The sequence below is a fragment of the Agelaius phoeniceus genome, chromosome Z (assembly GCF_051311805.1).
Source record: "Agelaius phoeniceus isolate bAgePho1 chromosome Z, bAgePho1.hap1, whole genome shotgun sequence".
Taxonomy (NCBI): domain Eukaryota; kingdom Metazoa; phylum Chordata; class Aves; order Passeriformes; family Icteridae; genus Agelaius; species Agelaius phoeniceus.
In genome coordinates this window covers 84,304,965-84,328,923 of record NC_135303.1, presented here as the reverse complement: position 1 = coordinate 84,328,923, position 23,959 = coordinate 84,304,965, and the positions used below count along the sequence as shown (strand labels likewise).

General features: G+C 54.9%; 1 protein-coding gene across 1 annotated transcript in view; it reads left to right on the top strand.

The window, feature by feature from the left end:
• Positions 1 to 23,959, top strand: part of TLN1 (talin 1) — a 35,000-nt gene that overhangs the window by 1,462 nt on the left and 9,579 nt on the right. The window contains exons 2-44 of the mRNA XM_054651603.2: positions 4,747 to 4,910; positions 7,126 to 7,223; positions 7,457 to 7,586; positions 7,820 to 7,972; positions 8,252 to 8,394; positions 8,798 to 8,925; positions 9,406 to 9,466; positions 9,737 to 9,841; positions 10,181 to 10,336; positions 10,575 to 10,676; positions 10,901 to 10,977; positions 11,126 to 11,306; positions 11,964 to 12,077; positions 12,406 to 12,514; positions 12,695 to 12,903; positions 13,021 to 13,119; positions 15,066 to 15,233; positions 15,493 to 15,787; positions 15,884 to 16,050; positions 16,410 to 16,538; positions 16,845 to 16,958; positions 17,167 to 17,280; positions 17,438 to 17,572; positions 17,724 to 17,852; positions 17,950 to 18,052; positions 18,124 to 18,332; positions 18,414 to 18,533; positions 18,692 to 18,889; positions 19,220 to 19,359; positions 19,463 to 19,556; positions 19,708 to 19,797; positions 19,968 to 20,090; positions 20,271 to 20,414; positions 20,711 to 20,872; positions 20,963 to 21,103; positions 21,335 to 21,516; positions 21,865 to 21,997; positions 22,118 to 22,219; positions 22,311 to 22,481; positions 22,646 to 22,795; positions 22,926 to 23,027; positions 23,130 to 23,249; positions 23,543 to 23,689. Of these exons, the coding sequence (XP_054507578.2) occupies positions 4,781 to 4,910; positions 7,126 to 7,223; positions 7,457 to 7,586; positions 7,820 to 7,972; positions 8,252 to 8,394; positions 8,798 to 8,925; positions 9,406 to 9,466; positions 9,737 to 9,841; positions 10,181 to 10,336; positions 10,575 to 10,676; positions 10,901 to 10,977; positions 11,126 to 11,306; positions 11,964 to 12,077; positions 12,406 to 12,514; positions 12,695 to 12,903; positions 13,021 to 13,119; positions 15,066 to 15,233; positions 15,493 to 15,787; positions 15,884 to 16,050; positions 16,410 to 16,538; positions 16,845 to 16,958; positions 17,167 to 17,280; positions 17,438 to 17,572; positions 17,724 to 17,852; positions 17,950 to 18,052; positions 18,124 to 18,332; positions 18,414 to 18,533; positions 18,692 to 18,889; positions 19,220 to 19,359; positions 19,463 to 19,556; positions 19,708 to 19,797; positions 19,968 to 20,090; positions 20,271 to 20,414; positions 20,711 to 20,872; positions 20,963 to 21,103; positions 21,335 to 21,516; positions 21,865 to 21,997; positions 22,118 to 22,219; positions 22,311 to 22,481; positions 22,646 to 22,795; positions 22,926 to 23,027; positions 23,130 to 23,249; positions 23,543 to 23,689 (5,877 nt within the window). The 5' untranslated portion in view covers positions 4,747 to 4,780. The remainder of the gene's footprint in view (positions 1 to 4,746; positions 4,911 to 7,125; positions 7,224 to 7,456; positions 7,587 to 7,819; positions 7,973 to 8,251; positions 8,395 to 8,797; positions 8,926 to 9,405; positions 9,467 to 9,736; positions 9,842 to 10,180; positions 10,337 to 10,574; positions 10,677 to 10,900; positions 10,978 to 11,125; positions 11,307 to 11,963; positions 12,078 to 12,405; positions 12,515 to 12,694; positions 12,904 to 13,020; positions 13,120 to 15,065; positions 15,234 to 15,492; positions 15,788 to 15,883; positions 16,051 to 16,409; positions 16,539 to 16,844; positions 16,959 to 17,166; positions 17,281 to 17,437; positions 17,573 to 17,723; positions 17,853 to 17,949; positions 18,053 to 18,123; positions 18,333 to 18,413; positions 18,534 to 18,691; positions 18,890 to 19,219; positions 19,360 to 19,462; positions 19,557 to 19,707; positions 19,798 to 19,967; positions 20,091 to 20,270; positions 20,415 to 20,710; positions 20,873 to 20,962; positions 21,104 to 21,334; positions 21,517 to 21,864; positions 21,998 to 22,117; positions 22,220 to 22,310; positions 22,482 to 22,645; positions 22,796 to 22,925; positions 23,028 to 23,129; positions 23,250 to 23,542; positions 23,690 to 23,959) is intronic.

Sequence of the window (23,959 nt, the reverse complement as noted above, 5' to 3'; positions counted from 1 at the left end):
ACCCCAGAATGCACCCATGCTCTCCTCTTTCTTTCACCTTTCTGCCTGCCCAGCAGCACAGTGCTGGGCAAGTTGCTTGTTGTGGGAACCATGGGTGCCTGGATCAGGGCACCCAGTGCTTTCCAGAGGTTGTAACAGCATGAACTGCACCTCAACCCCTGCTCTTGGGGTCCTGTGCTAGAGGACCAGCTTGCTAAGGATGCAGGAGAGGCTGCGGCTGGAGTCCCACTGGTCCCCGTGCCCGCCTTCGTCATGGGCAGTCTAGAGGTGCCACAATTTGTGCTCCATTCCTTTGGAGGTCAAGGGATGCCCAGCAGGAGCAGACAGGATGTGAGATGTGTGCGAAATGTTGGCAGTCAATAGCTGGAGCTGCTTCAGCTCAGTGCATGTGAGCAGGCAGGCAGGCTGCGGCTGCGATCCTCCAGCCCAGCTGCCTGGCCCCTGCCCATTTCCCATGCAGAGCAGGGCTGCCCTCCCTGCAGGAGTGAGAGGATGCTCCTGTCCTAGCCATGGGTAACAGTGGAGTGGTCACAGGGGTGCTGTGTCTGGCCTTGACAGCCACTCATGCTACCCGGGAGCAAGCTCAGCCTCAGCTGGAAGAAACTGTCCTCCCATCTGACGTGGACATGCAGCTGGGAAAGAGGAACTGGGCTGAACGGTCTCAGCAGCGTGTGACACTAAACCAGCTGGGGCTGCTGGCTCAGCCTTCCCATTGGTGCAGGGCTGAGCCCTGTCTACCTCAGTGCCTGCTGTGGCTGTGTGTACTGGTCCTGCACTGGAGAACCCAGCCAGAGTCTAGTCTGGCTTCTTATCAGCTTAATTTTTGACCCTGTTGATGCTGCTGGAGTGAAGATGCTGACATGATGGCCAAGCCGCTGCTGCAGACATTGTGTTTTGGTGGCTTGGTATCTTCCTAGCTGTGCTAGTGGCTGTACTGACTTGACTGTGCCTGTGGAAAACCCCAGCACTGGGATGGTTTGCAGCTGATAAAGCTTCCTGCAGTGGGGCTTTTCCCAGGTGAAATTTGGTATTGCCATAAAAAAAGAAGGAAAAAACCAAACCCCATTACAAAACTTCTTTTGGAGTATCCCTTAAGAGAGAACGTAATAAAAATGGCAGAACTGTTGCATCTGAAGATTTGCAGCTTTTTCTGGAAACTCATCACAAGTGTTCCAGCTGTCCGCAGTTGAATTTTGCTTGATTTTTTTTGTCTTTTAAGACACAAACCCTTCCATGTAACTGTTATTACAGCAGTGAACTCCTCCAGCAAAAAATACAGTAATTCCATCACGTGAGCAAAAACCCACTGTCAATGTCCCTGGCAATGTCACAGTGGTTCCTTGGGCCACACGGGTCCCGTCTGCCCGCAGCCCTGCCTGCACTGACCCTGCCCTCAGGCAGAGCCCGGAGGCCTCTGCCGCCATCTCGGTTTTGCTCACCTTGCGTGGGGTGCAATGGAGGAAGCTGCAGCAGCTCCCAGGGGAAGTGGTGGGACCCCACCAAGGTTAACCCCTCCCCGTCATCGTCTTGGGATTGGCTCAGAAGTGTGCCCATGGTTCAAAAAGGGTTGCACACAACTTGCTATAAAATGCAGAAGTGTGTTAACCCGGCTGTTTTGGTGCCTTATCTGTTTTTGCATACTGACAACGTGATTGAGAATAGGTTTGACTGAGAATGGGTTTGCTTTCTCTGGAGGTGAGCCAGCAAAAATTTGGTGTGTGTTCATCAAGACTTGGTTTGTTTGGGTTTTTTGTTTTTCTTCTTTCTAGGGGGACAGCTTGAGTTTCACTGTCCTTTTTTTTTCTGGTTTGCAGTGCCAGGCTCCCACGCTGTCTCATTTGTTACATCCAGTCCAGCTTTTCTCTCTCCACATGGTTCACAGAGCGGAGAGATCTATAGGAGCCAAGCCCTGCATTGATGCCCTCGCACTGGGCAGCAGATTTGCAAACCTTGTGTGATTAGTTGCCACGTTTTGCTGGCAAACCTCACCCCAGTTTGAGAAGGTGTCCTTTTGCAGCAGAGGATGTTTCTACTCTAGACACTGCTGTGAACAAAGTTCAGCTGCTAGAGCCTTGACTTTTTCCATAGAATATGGAAATTGAAGTGAACCATCTCCCTTTTTTCTGAGGTTTTCCTTGATGTCATCAGCATCTTCCCTGCTGAGCTCTGTAATTTTTTTGTGTTTGGGAGTGGGAAGGCTTGAGCAGTCATCTTCTTGTGGGGTCTTGGGAAGCACAATGACCCCTGTGAAGGATGTGCTAAGGGGTGCCTCTGGTGCACGCCTGGTTTTGGGTGGCTTTGTGAGGGCAAGAAGAGGATGCAGAACTAGTGGCAGATGTCCTGGCTCCTCTCAGTTCCTCTCTACTGTCTGACGTCCTCCACTCTTTCCTCTGTGGTCTCTGACCTTGTCTTGTCAGTGGCATGTTCTCCTTTTCCTGCAGAGGGATGGAAAGCAGCTTTATGCTCAATTTGAGAATATTTTTAGATGTAGAGAAGTTGGCCTGGTGACCGCAGCAGCCCGCCCTGCATATAAAATACTTGGAAAACCCTTTCCATGACAGGGTGTTCCTCGTTTGTTCAGCTCCACAGCTTTGCTAGTGCTTCCGGATAGATGGCAATGGCAGGGGCGGGTGCCTCTGCCACCTCCTTTCCTCCGCCGATGGGCTCCGTCGCTCCGGAGCTGAAGTGCATTTCATTCCTCAGCAGCGGAGACAGTGGGGGCCACGGGCCTCCACAGAAACATTGCAGAACGGCTCAGGAATGCAGAGCTGGAGCCGCTCCATGTGCTGGCGGAGGCGGCACGCTCCTTGGTCCCTGCCTCCCACCCTGCACCACCAGCGTGGCTTTATGGCTCTGCAGGAGCGGAGCCCTTGCCCTGTGACTTGCTCCTGGCCAAAACTGGACACGGATCCTGCCCCTAGGCTGCTCAGGTCTGTGTTTGAGAGCAGCCTGCTGCTGGTGTACCCCCTCCCAGGGGGACTAGAGCTGGCAGTGCCAGGCAGGGATGCACAGACTCACCAAGTGCTGCTGCACTGCGAGGAAGGCTGCCAGCAGATTTTACCCAAGAACCTTCCCAGGCCAGGCTGAGGATGCAAGATCAGCTTTCCCTGACAGCCATAATAGGAAGTCTGGTAGGAGCAAATGAATCTAAAAGAGAATAAGCAGATGTGCATCCCACCAGTGCTCTTGCATCCTCCCATCACTGGAGTTTAAGGACAAGGCAGCCTGGGTCAGCAGAACAGGGGACTCGCTCTGTATGAGCAGGCACTCAGGGAGGGGAAAAGGCATGTCCCTGCTGGAGGGCATTGGGTTGGGGCCAGACAGGGACAGGGAATTCTGAGGAGGGCATGGAGCAGTGGGGCAGGAGCAAAGGACTTGGGAGGGACTCTGAGGCATTTGGCAACCTGGGAAAGCGCTGAAAGCTGTTTCACAGTAGATCTGTGAAGGGAAAGGCCCTTACAAGCTGCATGAGGCAAGTGGGGCACTTATGTATGACCTCCTTTTACTTCGGTTACTTCTTTCAGCTTTTACTCTGCAATAAAGATATTGCAGTTCTGATTAGGTGTTATTAAAGCTCTGGTGTATTGGAGCTCTGTTGAGGAACGCTTCCTCAGAAGTTGCTCTGTGCAGTCCTTTAAGTCTGAGCTCTGCAACTACCTGAAAGGAGGTTGTAGTGAGATGGGGGCCAGTCTCTCCTGCCATGCCTGCAGTGAGAGGACAAGAGGAAATAGCCCTAAGTTGAGACAGGGAAGGTTCAGATTAGATATCAACAAAAAAATTTTAAAAATCACTGTTAAGGTGATGAGGCATTGGAGTAGGTTGCCCAGGGAGGTGGTGGAGTCACCATCCCTGTAGGTGTTTAAGAGGCATCTGGATCTGGTGCTAGGTGATATGATCTAATGATTTAGGGGTTACTGTGGTAGTGCTACGTGAGTGGTTGGACTAGGTGATCTTCCAACCCTGATGATTCTGTGATTGTGTTCTATGAAGCTGATCCTTCAAGCTGGACCCTGCTTGAGTCCTTTTTCAGATGTCGTGGTGTGGCTCTTGTATGCCCATGCAGTGATACCTGTCACAGGTGGTCCCTTGCCCTCCTGTGCATCATCCTGTGCCTTGGGTTGGTATCTGCTGCCACAGACCCTGATCTCATGAGCACATCTCGGGTGTGAGTGGTGCTTTTCCCGAGTAATTGCATTTAATGTGTGAATTCAATGCCTGGTGCCCTTATCTTGCCTCCCCGTGCAGCTTCAGGCTTTTCCATCCCTCTGTGCTCCAGCTACCAGCTCAGCACTGTCTGCTGGTGACACAAGGGGTCCTGATAGCTGGGCCCGGGCCCTGCCTGCTCTGGGTGAAAGCTTGGTTTTCCTCTTGTGGCTTCTGTGTCATGGCAGGTTTAATTATAACGCCTTCCATCATGCTCTCACAGCTTATCTAGTGTGCTCCCTCATGGTCACTTCCTTTCTCTGGCAGTATCTTTCTTGGGTACCAGCTGCTGTCATTCCCACAGGGCAAGTAAAATTGGCTTTAGGACCTTAGGACAAGGAGGTAGGGGTCCCAGTGCTGGTCTCAGGTCCCAGGGTCTGGAAGGTGGGACCTCTCACAGGCTCGCCGGCACAGGCTGCAGCCCTTCCTTGCCACTGGAAGCTGGATCCTGGCTTTCCGGTGCTGCCGAAGGAGGAGGGAGCAAGCACGCTGCACACTGTTTGGGGCCAGCAGTCAGAGCTCACTGTCTGTCTCCTCCGGCAGGTGACGCCGGAGTGGGGACAGCCCAGCCGCCACCATGGTTGCCCTCTCGCTGAAGATCAGCATCGGCAATGTGGTGAAGACGATGCAGTTTGAGCCCTCCACCATGGTGTACGACGCCTGCCGCATGATCCGTGAGCGGGTGCCTGAGGCACAGATAGGACAGTGTAAGTCCATGGTGGGACTGGCTGCCATGCCAGGACTGCCTTGGCTTAGCTCCTGGCATTTCTCTCATCTCCCTTTTCTTTTCTGTCTGTGGCTCTCTGGCACTTTGCCAGAGAAGTGGTGGGGTGGGGGGAGTGGGGTCCAAGTCCTCTTGCCCAGTTGATGTGAGGGTCTGAGTTTCTCAGACTCCCTCCTCAATGCCCCAGAAGAAAGTTTGTGTGTTTAGAAGTTAGGAAACCACATTGAGAAGTTAAATAACTCTATAAGTAGTTTGAGTCCACTGCCCTTTCTGTCTCTGCTCTTCTGTCCTACTTACATTCATCACCACTAGCTAGGGCTATGTGGGTTTAAACAGTTGCAGGGGTCATAGCAAACATTAATAAACCATTTGAGTTAATTTTTGATTTCTTGGGCTATATATAATCTCCCCTGGGTCTGTATCCCACTGGCAGCTCTCTGCCAGACCCCTGCTGGTGCTCCATTACCTTTCTAGGCTGCCTCAGCTCCAGTATTTTCTTGCTGCCGCTAGGCTCACAATTTAGTCTATGGCTCATGAGCTCATGATGTGACTCACACCCACGCGGATGTGGCCTGTCCCCATCATGGATGGGGGGTCGGAGCTCTGGGACGCTGTCTCAGGGGCTCTCCTGAGTCCCTACAACCCCCAGAAGCGGCTGTGCCACGGAGAAAAGACAGCAAAGTGGAGGTCAAGAGTCGTGGGAAGAGGAGGGGGAGTGCAGCGACATCTGGGAGCAGCACATTCCTTGAGGTTGAAAGGAAATGCCTTCTTACACCATGCCCGGCTGGTCAGCAGTCCAGCAGACTATGGCTTTCAGCTTCAGCAAGGGGCTGGATGTCTTTGGATATGCAGGGCTATAGTGGTGTTGGAAGGAGCATTGCATTTCCTGCTCCTGGGTGTGAGCCAGCCTGTTTATAAAAAAAGCAGCAAGGGGAAGGCCTTAAAGGGAACTTCTTATTCCTGCGTTCCTTTTCAGTTGCTCACAGCCTTTCTTTTCCTATGTGTTCCTTGCAGCTTTTACTTCTCTTTGCTGTCCTTACACAGCGGCACTCGGGCTCCTTTATTGAGCTGCCCTGTTTTTTTGTCACCTTTGGGCTGGGAGAGCTTTGGTGTAAGTTTCCAGCTCTGCTCTTGCTCTGTCTCAGGAAGTGCCTCTCCCCACCCAACCCATGGATCTGGGGCAAGCTGCTCAGTTTTCAGTGCTTTGGATTTATCCTCTTGGAATTTGGTTTGAAAACACTTTGGTTTTTTGTTGTTCTTTTTTTACTTCAAAAATAAAATGGCAAGCTTTCATGATTTTTTTTTGCTCCCTGTTAAGTAGGATCTTAACAGCAGTGTTAGCCAGGCAGGCGCAGGGCGGCTCAGGAATTTGTCCCTCCCCAAAGAGAGCTGCCAACAAGATGACGAGTTATAAACATAGCCAACCAAGACAGCCTGCGGGGCAGGATTGTTGCAGAGGTGGAGAAGGACCTTTCCAGGGCAAAGGCAGGCGTGGTCCTGGCCTCTTGCTACATAAAAACGGGTCTGTCCTTGTAGGTCTGAGCTGGGGAGTCACTGGCCAGGCTCCAGCAGCAGCCCTTTCACCAGGCACTCCACCCTGAGGGAGCAGGATTTGGTGAATGATATTTACTCACCACCTCTGAGACCTTGTAAGCTTTGAGCTGGTTCTTGTTCAGCAAAAAAAGGAGTCCCAGCTCCTCTAAGTTCCATCATTCAGGTTGTCTCTCTGTATCTTTTCAAACTGTACTGTGTCCTGAGGAGATGCAGACCCTACTATCAGAGAGTACTCTTAAATGTGGATTGCCTAGATTTTATAGACCAGTTCCCAGCACCCTTCCTGGTGATTCCCCCAGCATTTTACTACCTTGCTTTCACTACTACTACACATTGCACTGAAGATTTCAGAGAGCTGTCAGCCCCAACTGCAAGCTCTTCCTTCTGTTGTGTCTGTCAGTTCCAAGTTCAATGTTGCGTAGGCATGCTGCAGATGATTTTTTCCACAGATAACTGTGGTAAAACCTCAGAGCTTGTGTGCCAGCTTTGTTTGTTTGTCATTAGGTTTGGGCTCCAGCCTTCACAGGGCTGCTGTGCTTCACACACTGGCCTGCACCAGTGCATATCCCTGGGCACAGAGTGGCATTATGGTGGCCATTATGCTGCTCAGGACTACCCTGTTAGAGACTGTACCTGTTTTTCAGCCAATGATTTTGGGCTCTTCCTCTCGGATGAAGACCCAAAGAAAGGGATCTGGCTGGAGGCTGGGAAGGCTCTGGACTATTACATGCTTCGCAATGGGGTAGGTATCCATCCTACATCCTTCGAGCTGCATCCTTCGCTCCGTGGTTGGATGTCTTGCTCACGGCGTGGAGGTGGTGTGGGTGCCTGCTGTGCTGCCTTGTGTTGTGCCCTGCAGCATGCCCTGTCAGCCCACTATTGCACCAGGCAGGGGGGAGCTGTTTGCCTGACTGTGGGGTGTGGGTGCCCTGCACTGGTGCCACTGCTGGTAGCTGTGCTCCGCTGTGCCTGCAGGATACCATGGAGTACAAGAAGAAGCAGCGGCCCCTGAAGATCCGCATGCTGGATGGGACAGTGAAAACGGTGATGGTGGATGACTCCAAAACTGTCACGGACATGCTCATGACAATATGTGCCCGGATTGGTGAGGAGAGGACAGTGACGGGGGGGAAGAAGGGAGGTGGGGAAAGAATGGCAGAATCTGACGGGTTTCTGGGGGAGAAGCAGCAGCAGCTCTGTGGCAGATGGCCTGGCAGCAGGGGTATCTGAGGGGTGCGTGACACTAGGGAGGGGATACTGCTCTGCACCCCTGCGTTGCTCCATGCTCTCTGTTTGGCAGAACAGTCCTTCTGAGTTTGGTTCTCTGCTCTCCTGCAGGCATCACCAACTATGATGAGTACTCACTTGTACGGGAGATCATGGAAGAGAAGAAAGAAGAGGTTACTGGCACCCTCAAGAAGGACAAGACCTTGCTGCGAGATGAGAAGAAGATGGAAAAGCTCAAACAGAAGTTGCACACAGATGATGAGTGTAGGTATACTGGGAATGGGGTCAGCCTGTGCCGACGGCCTTGGGGGAGGGGAGTAGGGACCCCTGTGAGGGGAAGAGGGTGTGAAGAGAAACATGTGGATGAAGGAACATGTGTCCACACTTCCTAGAACATCTCCTGCCTGTGGGCCCAGGGCAGATGGGTGAGAGCTGGGATGCATCAGGCAGACATCCATTCCTCATTCAGCATAAGCAGCCCTGGGGCCAGGACCAGCCGTGCCTTGGTGCCTGTCCCTGCTCACACCCTGGCATTGTCTGCAGTGAACTGGCTGGATCACGGCCGGACCCTGCGTGAACAAGGCATTGATGACAATGAAACACTGCTGCTGCGGCGCAAGTTCTTCTACTCTGATCAGAACGTGGACTCGAGAGATCCTGTGCAGCTCAACCTGCTCTATGTGCAGGTACAGCTTCCCAGAGCACCTGGTTCCACTGCCTCCTGCCAGCCCCTGACAAGTCTGGTGGCTGAAGGTTTTGTCAGGAGCCATGATGGGGAGGTACTTTGGGATACCCAGCTATGTCCTGGCTAAGAGCCAACACTGGCAATCCCAGCCCTGTCCTTTGTGTACTTCAGAGCTCCCCAGGGAATCCCATGTCAGCTCTGTCTGGTAGGAACTATCCTGAAATCCTGCTGCTGTTCCTTTCCCAGACTTGATGCCTGTAGGGAACAGCCTGGTCCTACATACGCCTGTTTTTCAGAACCACTTCTTTTAAGTCTGTAAAACATGTCGTGCTTGATATGGAGGAGAGCAGTGACAGGGCTGCGTGGCTGCCTAGCCCACAATGGTGTCTTCTGTTCCCAAACAGGCTCGTGACGACATTCTGAACGGTTCCCACCCTGTCTCCTTTGACAAAGCCTGTGAGTTTGCTGGCTACCAGTGCCAGATCCAGTTTGGGCCATACAACGAGCAGAAGCACAAGCCAGGCTTTCTGGAGTGAGTGTCCTGAGGAGCCCCTGGGCTTGTCTTGAGGCAGCTGAGGCAGCTTGGCAGCACCCAGTGCCACACTGCCTTGTGGGGCTCTGGGAGTGCCCCTGGTGCAACCCCTCTCCTCCCCCACAGCACAGTGCCCAATCATAGGGATCCACACCAGCTATGAGGGCTGCCAGCCCCCCATCCTCTGGTAGCCCTATAGGGCCATGCAGTCAGCTGCTGTGGGGGTGGCCACAGCCAACCCCTGGCCTGCCTTGATGCCACACAAAGGGCTGCATTATCAGCACCTTTACCCCACTCTTAACTAGGGGAAATCCAAGGACAGCTTTCATAACTGCAGCAATCTCTCCCACATTCTTACTGCTTCCAAATACTTCAGCTTATGCCCTTGTCTGTGACTTTCAGTTGGACTTGTTCATAATCAAGGACAGACACTGGCTTTGGGCTCTGCTGCTAACAACTCACTTGGCTGTCTTTTGGCAGGCTCAAGGATTTCCTGCCCAAGGAGTACATCAAGCAGAAAGGAGAACGCAAGATTTTCATGGTATGTGCAGTGGGGAGGTTGAGATCTGGACTTACTGTTCCTCCTCACTAAAGGCTGAGGCACTCCTGTCTGAGGAGGCAGCACACACTGGTCTGGTGGGTGAGAAACAGGAGCAGGAGCTGTAGGTGGGCAGACAAGGCAGCTCCTGAGGTCTCAGAGATCAGAGCTGGTGCAGGGGATGCCGGTGGGGTGGGGAGAGCTCGGAAGAGCTGTGCAGTGGTGTAAAGCAGGACTGTGGATCTGGTGCAATGTTCTGTCTTGCTGTTGCAGGCCCACAAGCAATGTCAGAACATAAGTGAGATCGAAGCCAAAGTTCGCTATGTGAAACTTGCCCGTTCCCTCAAGACCTATGGGGTCTCCTTCTTCTTGGTCAAGGTACAGCAGCATCCCCCTGATCCCACTTCAGACTCACCAAAATTCTGCTTCTTCAGCATCCATCTGTTGTGTCTCCAGCTGCTTCCCCCCAACCTATGTTGCTCCAGGTTTTTTTTTTGCATCTCCCCTGTTGCATTTCCCTGTGCACTGCCTTCCTACTCCTTGGTTCATGTTTTTTCTCATTGTCAAGTTATATTCAACATCGTCAAGTTGTGATAATTGTCACCACTAGAAAGTGTGGCCTTGCAGGTGTTTTGGTAGCTATGGCAGACCTCAGATATCTCTGCCTTTGTGGATCTATCCTGGGGATAGCCACAGACCTTCTGTTATGGCCTGCAGGAGAAGATGAAGGGGAAGAACAAGCTGGTGCCACGGCTGCTGGGGATCACCAAGGAGTGCGTGATGCGCGTGGACGAGAAGACCAAGGAAGTGATTCAGGAGTGGAGCCTGACCAACATCAAGCGTTGGGCAGCCTCACCCAAGAGCTTCACCCTGGTAGGGACCAGCACTGGTCTCCCATGCCTCCTTCCCGCTGGTACCCCTGTAGGGGGGTGCTCTCACTCCAGCCCCTCTCTCGGCTGTTGCTCCATGGTGGCACAGCCCTGCCCTCCTCTGGTGCCTCTCCCAGTGCTTGCTTTGATGGCTGGTGCTCAGGTGCTTAGTGCATACCAGAGGGGCTCAGGATGGCTGCCAGTGCCCTGCTCTGGTGCTACCCTGTGCCCTGCTGTTGCAGGATTTTGGAGATTACCAGGATGGTTACTACTCAGTGCAGACGACAGAAGGGGAACAGATTGCCCAGCTGATTGCTGGCTACATTGATATCATCCTCAAAAAGGTGAGGCTGTGCTGAGAAGGGCACTGATAGCCCCTCTCCAGAGAGGCATACAAAATGTGCCTTCCAGCTGCCTCCAAACAGCCATTGGCTGATGGTACTGCTGAGAAAGTTGGAGGCAGGGCAGGGGGACCCTGCCCTGGGTCACCCTTTGTGAGCTGATATGGTGTCTGGGCTGCAGGAGAAGGGGAGGGCTTGGGGGTATCATTTTCTCTTTCTCTTTGCAGAAAAAGAGCAAAGACCACTTTGGACTGGAGGGTGATGAGGAGTCCACCATGCTGGAAGACTCTGTGTCTCCAAAGAAGTAAGTCTCCCAGGAGCAAGGCAGCTGCCAAACACAAGTTGAATGGAGAGTGTGCTCCAGCAAAGCTTGCAGCACAGCAAGGAGGAGGAGCTGCCACGCTCGCAGAGCTTGTAGGCATTCCTTTACCTGGTATTTCTCTCCATTTCAGGTCGACAGTCGTGCAGCAGCAGTTTAACCGTGTAGGCAAGGCAGAGCTGGGCTCAGTGGCCCTGCCAGCCATCATGCGGACAGGGGCTGGAGGGCCAGAAAACTTCCAGGTGGGCACGATGCCACAGCCTCAGCTGCAAATCACCAGTGGCCAGATGCACCGAGGGCACATGCCTCCCCTGGTAAGCTCTTCTTGTGCTCACCATAGGGCACAGACTCTGAGAGGTGACTGTCAGGCTTGTGTAGACCGATCTGTTTGGGTCCATGACCAAGCATTGTCTTGCTGTGAAGGGCAGGAGCTTTGTGCCACTGGCTTTGTGTGCTTGCTGGCCTGGCTGAGCCAGTGTCCACCTGCACCTCCTCTGCAAACTTGAGCTACATCCCAGCGCTTTAGTCTGGCTAGGGACTGCAGCCTCTCATTTCAGCCCCACTAGGTCTGTGGTTTGCAGCAGAACCCAACGCCATGTTTTGGTGCCCCCAACTCCTATGCAGTTGGAGGAACACTTGGAAAAGGTCATGAGGAGGCCAATTTCTTTTACCCCATGCAGTCTGTTGTGGGCACTTGCTGTGAAAGCCTTTTGGGATCTCACAGCATCTTCTCCCCACTCCCCGAGAGCTGCTTAACTGTGAGACTTAGTTGTAACTGTGGTGGGATGAGGCATTTTCCAGTGGGAGTTGCAGAGGGGAAACTCCCTTTTTGCTGAGTCCACCCCGCTTTGTGGAGACCTACCTAGAGCGGTGCCATCAGCAGCACATTGCAGAAGAGCATTTGAGCCAAATATATAATCCTAGATTCCAAACCTTTGGCATATCTCACTCATTCTGTCTTTGTGTTGCAGACCTCGGCCCAGCAAGCCCTGACTGGCACTATCAACTCCAGCATGCAGGCTGTGCATGCAGCCCAGGCCACGCTGGACGACTTTGAGACCTTGCCACCTCTTGGGCAGGATGCTGTGAGTGCTGGGTGAAGGTGGGGTGCTGGGGGTGGACCTTGCTGGAAGCTGGGCTGGGTGAGGCTGGTGACATTCCCAGAAGAAGTGTTACCAGCTCCTGGGAAGACCTGCTGCCTGAAAAGAGATGGGGTTGTATCCCACTCTGTGGGCAGACATGGAGGGGACACTTGGTCATGTTGTTTGGTCAGGGTGGACTAGAGAATTTGGATGGTTACAAGTCTTCCCACTATTTTCTTTTTATCCTCTTCCTTGCATTTCTCTATGTGAGCATGTGTGCAGCTACTGACTACTTCTACCACCTTCTCCTGATCCTGTTCTCCCCACTCAGGCATCAAAAGCATGGCGCAAAAACAAGATGGATGAGTCAAAGCATGAAATCCACTCCCAAGTGGATGCCATCACTGCTGGCACGGCCTCAGTCGTCAACCTCACTGCAGGTATATGGAGAGTTGGGATAGAGGGATACCCCAGTTCAGTAAAATGCTTGGTCTCTCTTATCTGGCTGAAAGACTCCTTCTGCTCCCAGAAAGGAAAACCATATCAGTGACAGATGTGGGGATGCTCTTGTAGCATCACTTGGAGCACATCCCATCCTGACTCCTCTCTTCCCTGTGCAGGGGATCCAGCAGACACGGACTACACCGCCGTGGGCTGCGCTGTCACCACCATCTCTTCCAACCTGACGGAGATGTCTAAGGGTGTGAAGCTGCTGGCTGCGCTGATGGAGGATGAGGGGGGGAACGGGCGGCAGCTTCTGCAGGCAGCCAAGAACCTGGCGAGCGCCGTCTCAGACCTGCTGAAAACAGCACAGCCTGCCAGCGCTGAGGTGGGGAGCTGGGGGGACTGTGGGGCTGAGAGGAAGGGGGAAACCAAGGGAAACCACTGAGCGAAGTTTTAAGGCTTGCTCATGAGCCTTGTGTCGGTTTTGCCTTGTTCCTTGCAGCCTCGCCAGAATCTCCTGCAGGCTGCTGGCCTGGTGGGGCAAACCAGTGGGGAGCTGCTGCAGCAGATAGGGGAGAGTGACACTGACCCCCGGTTCCAGGTGAGTGCACCCAGCAGCAACCAAGGACAGCCACTCTGTAAAACTATTGGCCTTTGCACAGGACCTCACAGGAGGAGCCCAAGCTGAATGTTCGCCGGTGCCCAGTGGTGACTTTGTGAGGGAGGGGACAGACCATTGCCCATCTCTGTCTCTAGAGTGATATAACAGCTCTTATCTTGTGGATTCTATGTAGATCCCAGAAAACCAGTGTGCTTGGATCCTGCCTTCCTCTGAACCAAAGACGGTAAAACAGGCCTGGCTTGGCTTGGTGGTCCCTGCCATCTCCGGTGTGAAGGGGGCTCCTCTGGGAACTATAATCTGAAATCTTTGGAGAAGGGCTCTTGCAAAATTCTGCTTTTCTGGTGGTTGGATCTCAGAAGTCCATGCACTCGGGTTGCTGCTGGAGCAAGTGCTGCTCTGGAGATCACCTTGCAGCCACCTCAGTTCCTGCCTGCTGCTCCCTGCCAGTGGGAGCTGCCTGCCTGTCCCCATCAGAGACCCAGTATGGGTGGAGCCTTGTGTGGCAGTTTTTTTTAGATGAGCTGACTGCCAGCTGGCTTTCCCATGATTGCTCCTGCCAGCACAAAGGAGGTAGCACTGTGCTGGGGAGGACAATTCAGACATATTAGAGACCAAAATGCTCCAGAAAGAAGGGGTTTCTGTTCATGGCAGCCACACAGATTCAATTGAGTAGAGAGGCCTTGAAAGATCCGAGGGGAGCAGAAAAGCTAGGAGCAGGGCAAAAAGCCATGTTTGGCCATGCAGCAGTGCCAGGATAGAATATTCCCAAAGGTCAGATTTTGGACCTGGAAGACAATTTGCAGTCAAGCAGCAGGATGTTCTGCCTCACAGTTGTCAGACCCGAGTGTATGTACTTCCTTTGATGGGCTCAGATGCAGTGGTCTGGGGACTCTTGCATTGGATGCATGCACTCTGTCTTTCCTCCTGTCGCACAAGGTGATGGATTGCAGTTGGAGTAGTCTTGGCTTGCAGGAGGCGAGGGGGTGCTGTGACTCTTCTGGTTTGGTGGCTACTTGTTGTGGGGTGCAGCACTGCTTGCTGTGATCACACACACAGCAGGAGGTTGGCAGTTGCAGTAGGCAGAGAGCCCTGCCCTGCCTACCAGGATTTTTGCTATTTAGGAGTGGTGCTACCAGTTTTCACCAGCAGTGTGCCGCAGGGTCTAATCCTGAAGGCTGCAGCATGCTGTCATATCTGGTGCCCTGCAGGAAAGCAGTTCACTGTGTGCTGATCCCTGCCTGTTGCCTCTGGCAACAGTTGTGTACCTGCCACCCAGGAGAGAGGAGGCTGGTTGCCTTGTCACACCTCTCTTTTAGCTTCAGGAATAACAGCAGAGATGAATTCTATCTTGTCAGCCAACAAGTTAGAATTGAAAATAAAAATAGCTGGCATACCTGCAATGCAGGTGGCCAGCATGGGAGCGTGTCCCACTTGCCTCTTGCTGGCAGCTGCCCATGGTGTGGGTGTGCCAGGGCTGACTTGTGCCTGCTGTTTGGCCGGAAGGGTTTGTCATCTTTTCACTGTGTTTAAATGTTTACAAACCCAATCAAATCCAGGAAGTACCAGCAGTGCCTTGCAGCTGGTTCTTGCTGTGGTACAACTGGGGACAGGTGGTTGTCTGGGGAATGGGTACTGCAGTGATGCTGAGTATTGCCCAAGCTCCTATGGGTGGTGTTCATGGCAGTGCAGGCTGCAGCTCAGGGCCAGGCTACGGCCTCACTGCCAGCTGTAGAAAACAGTGGAGATGGGATCAAGGTGCTGCCAGCCTTTCCAGCTATTCAGTGCTGCTGGTGCTGGGACAGAGTGGATGAAAGGGCCCTGAGGGCTCACATTTCCCATCTGAATATTTCACGAGAGCCTTGCAGATGGCTGCGGCTGCTCCTACTGCCATGGCTGCCTCGTTGACCCTTTCTGTCCCCTCCCAGGACATGCTTATGCAGCTGGCAAAGGCGGTGGCCAACGCTGCTGCTGCGCTGGTGCTCAAAGCCAAGAATGTGGCTCAGAAAACAGAGGATGCCGCGCTGCAGACACAGGTGATCGCAGCGGCCACCCAGTGCGCCCTCTCCACCTCCCAGCTGGTGGCCTGCACCAAGGTAAGCAGCAAGGTTAACCCCTGCCTTAGCATGGGTGTGAGCTGGGGGGCAGCTTTGCAGCGGGGTCCTAGGTGTGCCAGGACCACATGTCCTAAGGCAGGGCATTGGGAATCTGGCACAGGAAGTGTGGGCTGCCTCTTGTTGGAGGCCCTGCCGCTCTGCCCAAGCAATGATGATTTACTTTGAGGAGCAGAAGTTTGGGATAGCTCCTCCATGGAGCATACAATGCTTGCTGCCCAGCCTTTGTTCTCCCTTCCAGGTTGTGGCTCCCACAATTAGCTCCCCAGTTTGCCAGGAGCAGCTGATTGAGGCTGGCAAGTTGGTGGCCAAATCGGCTGAGGGTTGTGTGGAGGCCTCTAAGGCAGCCACCAGTGATGACCAGCTCCTGAAGCAGGTGGGGGTGGCAGCCACGGCTGTCACCCAGGCCCTGAATGACCTGCTGCAGCACATCAAGCAGCATGCCTTGGGTGGGCAGCCCATCGGGCGCTACGACCAGGCCACTGACACCATCCTCAACGTCACTGAGAATATATTCAGCTCCATGGGCGATGCAGGTGAGAGTGTGACACCCAGGGCAGAGAACAATGGGTAGGGAGGTATCAGAGAGCCCTTGGGACTTGCTAACAGGCCACACTTCCATTCTGTTCCAGGGGAAATGGTGCGTCAGGCTCGTATTCTGGCCCAGGCCACCTCTGACCTTGTCAATGCTATCAAAGCTGATGCTGAGGGAGAGACAGACCTGGAGAATTCACGCAAGCTTCTGAGTGCAGCCAAGATCCTGGCTGATGCCACTGCCAAGATGGTGGAGGCTGCAAAGGTCAGTGTGTGGGGAAGGGTGGATGCTGGCTTTGGCCTCAGCCCTGTCCAGGGCTATTGGCTCAGTGCTGTGTAGGGGACGAGCAGCCCCTGGTTGAGCAGCAGCTCCCAGAGCAAGGTCTTGCATCGAGCCAGGGACCTGTGGCGTGGGCTCCTCCTGTGAAGGAGCTTCAGAAAGCTGTGGGTGATAGCAGAGGAGCTGTTATTGCTCCTGCTGCTGGACTCTTCCAGAGAGACTGAGCATCTTCCAAGTACTATAAACAGGGCTGTCTTGTGGGGGCCAGAGCAGAGGTGCTGCTCCAGGAGGAGAAGTGACTCTATGGTCCATGAGAGGTGTGATGGGTTTTCTGTTTTCTCCAGGGAGCTGCAGCCCACCCAGACAGCGAGGAGCAGCAGCAGCGGCTGCGTGAGGCAGCAGAAGGGCTCCGCATGGCAACCAATGCTGCAGCCCAGAACGCCATCAAGAAGAAGCTTGTGCACAAGCTGGAGGTGAGATGCTGGGCAAGGATCTGCAAAGGGCAAGCAAGCACAGTCAGTGAGCAAGGCCTGTCCAGGAGCCCCCATACAACTCCTCTTTTCAGAGGGCTAAAGTCCTTTTCAATGCTTTCAGTGTCCATGCTGCCTCACAGAGAGATCTCCCTTCCATTGTGTGCACTGTGTTGTTTTGGGGTACTGGGAATGCTTGGGTGCCACAGGAGTAGGCACAGGAGAAGTTGTTTGGGGGATCTGGGCCCTGATCATGGCAGGGGGGCTCAATACAGACTACCATTGTTAACCTGTGCCTCCCTGTGCCAGCATGCAGCCAAGCAGGCCGCCGCCTCAGCCACGCAGACCATCGCCGCCGCACAGCACGCCTCCTCCTCCAACAAGAACCCCGCTGCTCAGCAGCAGCTGGTGCAGAGCTGCAAGGTAAGGGCCTGGGCCTGACCCCAGCATCTCCTGTGCTCCCTCTCCCTGTCTCATCTCTCGTTAGCTATGCTGGTGTTTCCTGCTCCACCACAGTGGTCAGACTGGACCCTGGGGTTCTGACTTAGGTCCTCTAGGAGCTGGTCTTTTGATCACTGGTCCTGGGTTGAATCCATGTGTGATCCTCTCCAGTGACCCTATTCTCTGGCAGGTGGTGGCAGAGCAGATCCCGATGCTGGTGCAAGGTGTGCGAGGAAGCCAGTCCCAGCCTGACAGCCCCAGTGCCCAGCTGGCTCTCATTGCTGCCAGCCAGAACTTCCTGCAGGTACCCGTGCTGCCCAGAGCCTCCCATGCCAGCTCTGGCATTATAGCTTTCCTACTGTGCCTGTCCCTTTTAAGACACTGGGAGATCTTCTGCACACAGGCAGCTGAAATGCTGCCTGTTTGTTCCCTTCTCACTGCTTTTTTTTCTGGCCCAACAGCCCGGTGGGAAGATGGTAGCTGCAGCCAAGGCCACTGTCCCCACCATAACGGACCAAGCCTCTGCTATGCAGCTCAGCCAGTGTGCCAAGAACTTGGCTGCAGCTCTGGCTGAGCTCCGCACAGCAGCCCAGAAGGTGAGAGGCTGAGTTCCATCCTGCAGTGAGACACCAACTGTGCAGAGCAGTGGGGAATGGTGGGGACAGCCTGGTGGCAGATTCTGGTCTCTGCTGCAGCCCAGGTGGGCTCAGTGGTCGCCTGCTCACCCTCCCTTCTGCTCTGTCACAGGCTCAGGAGGCGTGTGGACCTCTGGAGATAGACTCTGCACTGGGTCTGGTGCAGAGCCTGGAGAGGGACTTGCAGGAAGCCAAGGCAGCTGCCCGTGATGGCAAACTCAAGCCTCTTCCAGGAGAGACGGTGAGGGTGCAGGGAAGGGTGGCTCAGGGTGGACTCTGGGGCAGTGGAGTTGCCAAAGGTGCAGCTCACCAGCATGTCCCAACTCGGCCCCCTGCAGATGGAGAAGTGTGCCCAGGACCTGGGGAACAGCACCAAAGCTGTCAGCTCTGCTATCGCTCACCTCTTGGGAGAAGTGGCCCAGGGCAATGAGAACTACACAGGTACTGGCCTCACAACAGGGCTGGGGGAAGGGGCACTGAGCTGACAGGCATTGACCTCTCCATCCCCCCAGGAATTGCTGCCCGGGAAGTCGCCCAGGCCCTGCGCTCACTCAGCCAGGCTGCCCGTGGTGTGGCAGCCAACACCTCCGACCCGCAGGCACAGAGTGCCATGCTGGAGTGTGCCAGTGATGTCATGGACAAAGCCAACAACCTCATTGAAGAGGCCCGGAAAGCAGTGGCCAAACCTGGGGACCCAGAGAGCCAGCAGCGCCTGGCCCAGGTGGGGACAGGGGGTACCCCAGGCTGTGGGAAGGGTGTGGGTCTGGCTGGGAGGTGGTGACCTCTCTTTGCTTCCCTGCAGGTGGCCAAGGCAGTGTCGCAGGCCCTGAACCGCTGTGTTAACTGCCTGCCAGGGCAGCGGGACGTGGACGCTGCCATCCGCATGGTGGGAGAGGCCAGCAAGAGGCTGCTCTCAGATTCGGTGAGCTGAGCTGGGGCAGGAGGGGAAGGGGAAAATCTGGCGATGCAGGCTGGTCCAACTGCTGGGTCACTCTTGCATATCCCCAGGCATGTGCCAGACTTTCATCTGCCATCTCCACTCATATCTCTGTCTCTCCTAATCTCTCTCCTTCCTTCCAGTTTCCTCCCAGCACCAAGAGCTTCCAGGAGGCGCAGAGCCAGCTGAACCAGGCAGCAGCAGGGCTCAATCAGTCTGCCAATGAGCTGGTTCAGGCGTCGCGTGGCACCCCTCAAGACCTGGCCAAGTCCTCTGGCAAATTCGGACATGACTTCAATGAATTCCTGCAGGCAGGAGTGGAGATGGCCAGCCAGTCCCCGGTGAGAGGAAATGCTTGTTGGGGTATCCTAAATGAAGGGAGAGATTTGGGATATCTGAGAAGGTAGCTGATCAAAGACAGAGTGGCCAGACAGTGGTGGTTAGGGTGGCTGTGGCCAATGCAGCCAGGGAGATGAGGACTGGAGCTGTGCAAAACCACAGCAACAGGGAGAAGGTGGCTTAGGTTAGTTCAGCAAGAATTCATATTTCCTTGCTGTTGGCGGACAAGTTGGATGAAGGGAACTAGCTCAGCTTGAAAATCCCCAGAGAAGACCCAGGGTGGGTGTAGACTTTAAAAGGTGCTGCAGAAAACTCATTTTGGCTTATTGCAGAATAAGGAGGACCAGGCACAGGTAGTGTCGAACTTGAAGAGCATTTCCATGTCCTCCAGCAAGCTGCTGCTGGCTGCAAAGGCTCTCTCAGCTGACCCTGCTGCCCCCAACCTCAAGAATCAGCTGGCAGCAGCAGCACGGTAAGAGGAGCTGCTCCTTGAGAGCTGCTGGCCATAGACAGTAGTGGGGCTGGGTGGTGGGGCATGCACTGATCTGTGGATCTTTCTCCCGTGTCCCTGGCAGGGCTGTGACTGACAGCATTAACCAGCTGATCACCATGTGCACCCAGCAGGCCCCAGGCCAAAAGGAGTGTGACAATGCCCTGCGAGAGCTGGAGGTAAGAAGCCACTGGACAAGGCACTGGAGGGGTTGAGATGTTGGGTATGGGGGGAGCTGCACCCCACTGCAAGGACCAGGAGGGAATGAAGAGGAGGTGCAGGTGGAGGATGCAGAACTTTCCTCTGGGTGTGACACCTGTGTCCCTGCAGACAGTGAAGGAATTGTTGGAGAACCCCACCCAGACTGTCAATGACATGTCCTACTTCAACTGCCTTGACAGTGTCATGGAGAACTCCAAGGTAAGCCCTGAATGGAGGTTTGGGGAAAAACAGGGAGGGCTTGGGAAGGATATATGAACAAAGGGAAAGGTGATTCCTCCCCTGCCAATGAAACACAGTGAACTCTGATCCTGGGAGCACTGTGGAAATTGGAGGCGGTCTCCATAATCAGCGTGTGGTGTGTCCTGTAGGTGCTGGGAGAGTCCATGGCTGGCATCTCCCAGAATGCCAAGAACAGCAAACTGCCTGAGTTTGGCGAGTCTATCAGTGCCGCCTCCAAAGCTCTCTGTGGGCTGACAGAGGCAGCTGCCCAGGTGAGATGCACTCAGTCCCAGCCCTGAGCCTTACCCCAGGGACATAGTTGTTGCATGCACCCCCACCCCTGCCTTTCCAAATCAGTGGGAAATGCTGCCAGACTCCTCAGCAGCCCGTGCTCTCTGTCAGACTCCCTGCAGTGTGCAGGCTCTCTCTCACCACATCTCCCATGTTCCTAGGCTGCCTACCTTGTGGGGGTCTCAGACCCCAACAGCCAGGCCGGACAGCAGGGCTTGGTGGATCCCACTCAGTTTGCTAGAGCTAACCAAGCCATCCAGATGGCCTGCCAGAACCTGGTGGACCCTGCGTGTACTCAGTCACAGGTGAGTGTGGGGTGGGGTTCCATTACAGGCATTTGATTGCATCAAAAGGAATGAAGCTAGTTGGAAGTGCTGCATCCCAAGAATTGGCCAAGATGATGGCTAATGTCTCATCAGGCCCCATCAGCTGCACTGGGAACCAGCTGGCAGCTTTGGTGCAATGATGGCAGTCCAGACAGGGCATGCAGGATCTTGGTGATCGGGATGCCTGTGGTCACTGGTGCCCTGCACAGGGTGGTGAGAAGGGAGAGCTGTAGGAATAGCACGTGAATCCTGCCTTACTCTGCTTTCCCCTGCAGGTGCTGTCAGCAGCCACCATCGTAGCAAAGCACACCTCAGCCCTGTGCAACACGTGCCGTCTGGCGTCCTCCCGCACCGCCAATCCTGTGGCCAAGCGCCAGTTCGTCCAGTCGGCCAAGGAGGTGGCCAACAGCACTGCCAACCTGGTGAAGACCATCAAGGTGCGGAGTCCCTTCTGAGGCAGTGAGGTGGTGATGGATTTTGGGGTGTGCAGTGGGGGTTGGGTAACTGCTCTGGTCTCTCCACACCAGGCCCTGGATGGCGAGTTCAACGAAGAGAACCGGGAGCGGTGCCGTGCTGCCACCGCCCCTCTCATAGAGGCTGTGGATAACCTGACAGCCTTTGCTTCCAACCCAGAGTTTGCCACCGTTCCTGCTCAGATCAGCCCAGAGGTGGGATGCTGCTGGGACAGGGAGGATGGAGCCTGGCTGTGACAGGCTTTACTCTGGGGTGGAGAGAAGCTGTGCCTTCCCTGAGCCTGGGGGGGCCTGCACTGAGGGGCTGTGATGGGGAGGTGGCAGCAAGCCTTGGGCTTCAAGGGGCTGCTCCAGGGTAAGGGTCGTGGCAGAGGGAGAAACTTCCCATGCACACTCCCTTGCCTCACCTGTTGTCTCCCTGTGCAGGGGCGCAGAGCCATGGAGCCCATTGTCATTTCAGCCAAGACCATGCTGGAGAGCTCTGCTGGCCTCATCCAGACTGCCCGCTCTCTGGCTGTCAACCCCAAGGACCCACCGCAGTGGTCAGTGCTTGCTGGCCACTCACGCACGGTCTCAGACTCCATCAAGAAGCTGATCACCAACATGAGGTGAGCAGAGTCCTTCTGTGACTGTGGTTCTTTCCCTGCTGGCACATACCCCTGCCCTGAGCAAGCATTCCTGGAGCTGTTTTGGCTCATTATCTCCTTGGACACAGCTGGTGCAGGCAGGCAAGGGGCAGGATGGAAGACACTGTCCCTTTTGTCCTTCCTGGAAGCTGCTTCTCCAGTTCTCACAAGGGTTGATGGGAACACACATTGCTGCGCCCTGGCTCTATCACACTGGGTTGCCCCAAAGCCTGGGAGAGGGATCTTGCCCGTCACCAGCACCAGTCAAGGCTGGAGGTGAAGGGGTGGTGTAGCAGCTGCCAGTGCTTGGCTGATTCATCTGTCACTCAGGGACAAAGCTCCAGGACAGCGGGAGTGTGATGAGGCCATTGAGGTCCTGAACAGATGCCTGCGGGAGGTGGACCAGGCATCCCTCGCTGCCATCAGCCAGCAGCTGGCCCCCCGACAAGATATTTCCCAGGAGGTGGGTCAGGGACATGCTGTGGGCAAGACTAAGGGACTGGGCATCCTCCCTCAGACTCTCAGCAGCATGAAGGGACCCCAGCCCTGCTGCAGCCTCATGCAACACTCTCTCTTTTTACAGGCACTGCACAATCAGATGATCACAGCTGTCCAGGAGATCAGCAACCTGATCGAGCCTGTGGCTGCTGCAGCACGGGCCGAGGCCTCACAGCTGGGGCACAAGGTAATGGGGATGTGGCACTTGGTGCCTGGGGAGGAGAGGTACAATGCAGCTGGGGCTGGGAGCTGCTGGTGCTGACACTGCTCTTCCCTAGGTGTCCCAGATGGCTCAGTATTTCGAGCCACTCATTATGGCAGCTGTTGGTGCTGCTTCCAAAACACCCAACCACCAGCAGCAGATGAACCTCCTGGACCAGACCAAAACACTGGCTGAATCCGCCTTGCAGATGCTGTACACAGCCAAGGAGGCTGGTGGGAACCCCAAGGTGAGCAGGAGGGGCACGTGTCAGTGGCCTGCCCTCCTTTGCATGTGGGTGCTGCATGGTGCACACACGTGAGCCAGACATGGAAAACCCAGAGTCAGTGTACAGCATCCCTGTTGGGAGGGGAGCCACCACCTGTCTTCCCTCACTCTGGCTTCTCCTTGCAGCAAGCTGCCCACACCCAGGAAGCTCTGGAAGAGGCCGTGCAAATGATGAAGGAAGCTGTGGAGGACCTGACCACCACCCTGAATGAGGCAGCCAGTGCTGCAGGTGTCGTGGGGGGCATGGTGGACTCCATCACCCAAGCCATCAACCAGGTGAGGGGAGCAAGGAGAGGACCTGGACAGAGCTGGATGTGGGAGAGAGGGAGAGTCATGGTCAAACCCTACAAGCTAAAGACCTTCTGGGTCAGAGCTGGAGCCAGAATCTCCTGGTGGTCTCTTGCAGCTGGACGAGGGGCCCATGGGTGAGCCAGAAGGTACCTTTGTGGATTACCAGACCACGATGGTGAAGACAGCCAAGGCTATTGCAGTGACTGTGCAGGAAATGGTGGGTGCAAGCAAGCCTGTCACTCTAGAATGCACTGCCTGCTGCTGAGTCAGGCTACTGCCCTCCTTACCTTTCCAACTCCTGCTCTTCTTCCATCAACAGGTCACCAAATCCACCACCAACCCAGATGAGCTGGGCATACTGGCCAACCAACTCACCCATGACTATGGGCAGCTGGCACAAGAGGCCAAGCCGGCTGCCCTCACTGCCGAGAACGAGGAGGTGCGAGCCCGGGGGAAGTGCTGGAGTGTGATGTGGGGCAGAGCAGGGGCTGTTGGGGCGTGAGAACAGAGGACAGGGACATTTGAACCTCCCATTGGAGCTGGGGACAGGCAGCTTTCACACCTCCCCTGAAACATGACATAGAAACAAGGAGCAAAGCTGTGTTTCCTTTTTCCTTCCCCTGAGTGGGAGGATTGGGAAAGAGGAGCTGGGTGGCGGGTGTTTCCCAGCGGGTGTCACAGATGCAGGGCTTAGTTCCCTGCTGACTCTGTCACACACACATTCCTCTGCAGATCGGCTCCCACATCAAGCGCCGGGTGCAGGAGCTGGGTCATGGCTGTGCTGCCCTGGTCACCAAGGCTGGAGCCCTGCAGTGCAGCCCCAGCGATGCCTACACCAAGAAGGAGCTGATAGAGAGTGCACGCAAGGTTTCTGAGAAGGTAGGTGTTGAGAGGTCAGTGGTGAAGTGGGAGGGATACTGGATTCAGCCATGTGCCCTTGGAGCCACCACTCCAAGGGTGGTTTCCTGGTCCTGTTGGAATCTGTTGGCTCTCTTGGCCACACTCCCCCTGCCCAGCTGATGGGGTGGAGGATTGATCCCCCTCTGCAGACACTATAACAGCAGCTGGTGGGTGAGTGTGATGCCCAGGTGCTGCAGCCTGCCTGGGAAAACTGACCTACACACTGATGACAGGCCAGGGCTCTCCAGA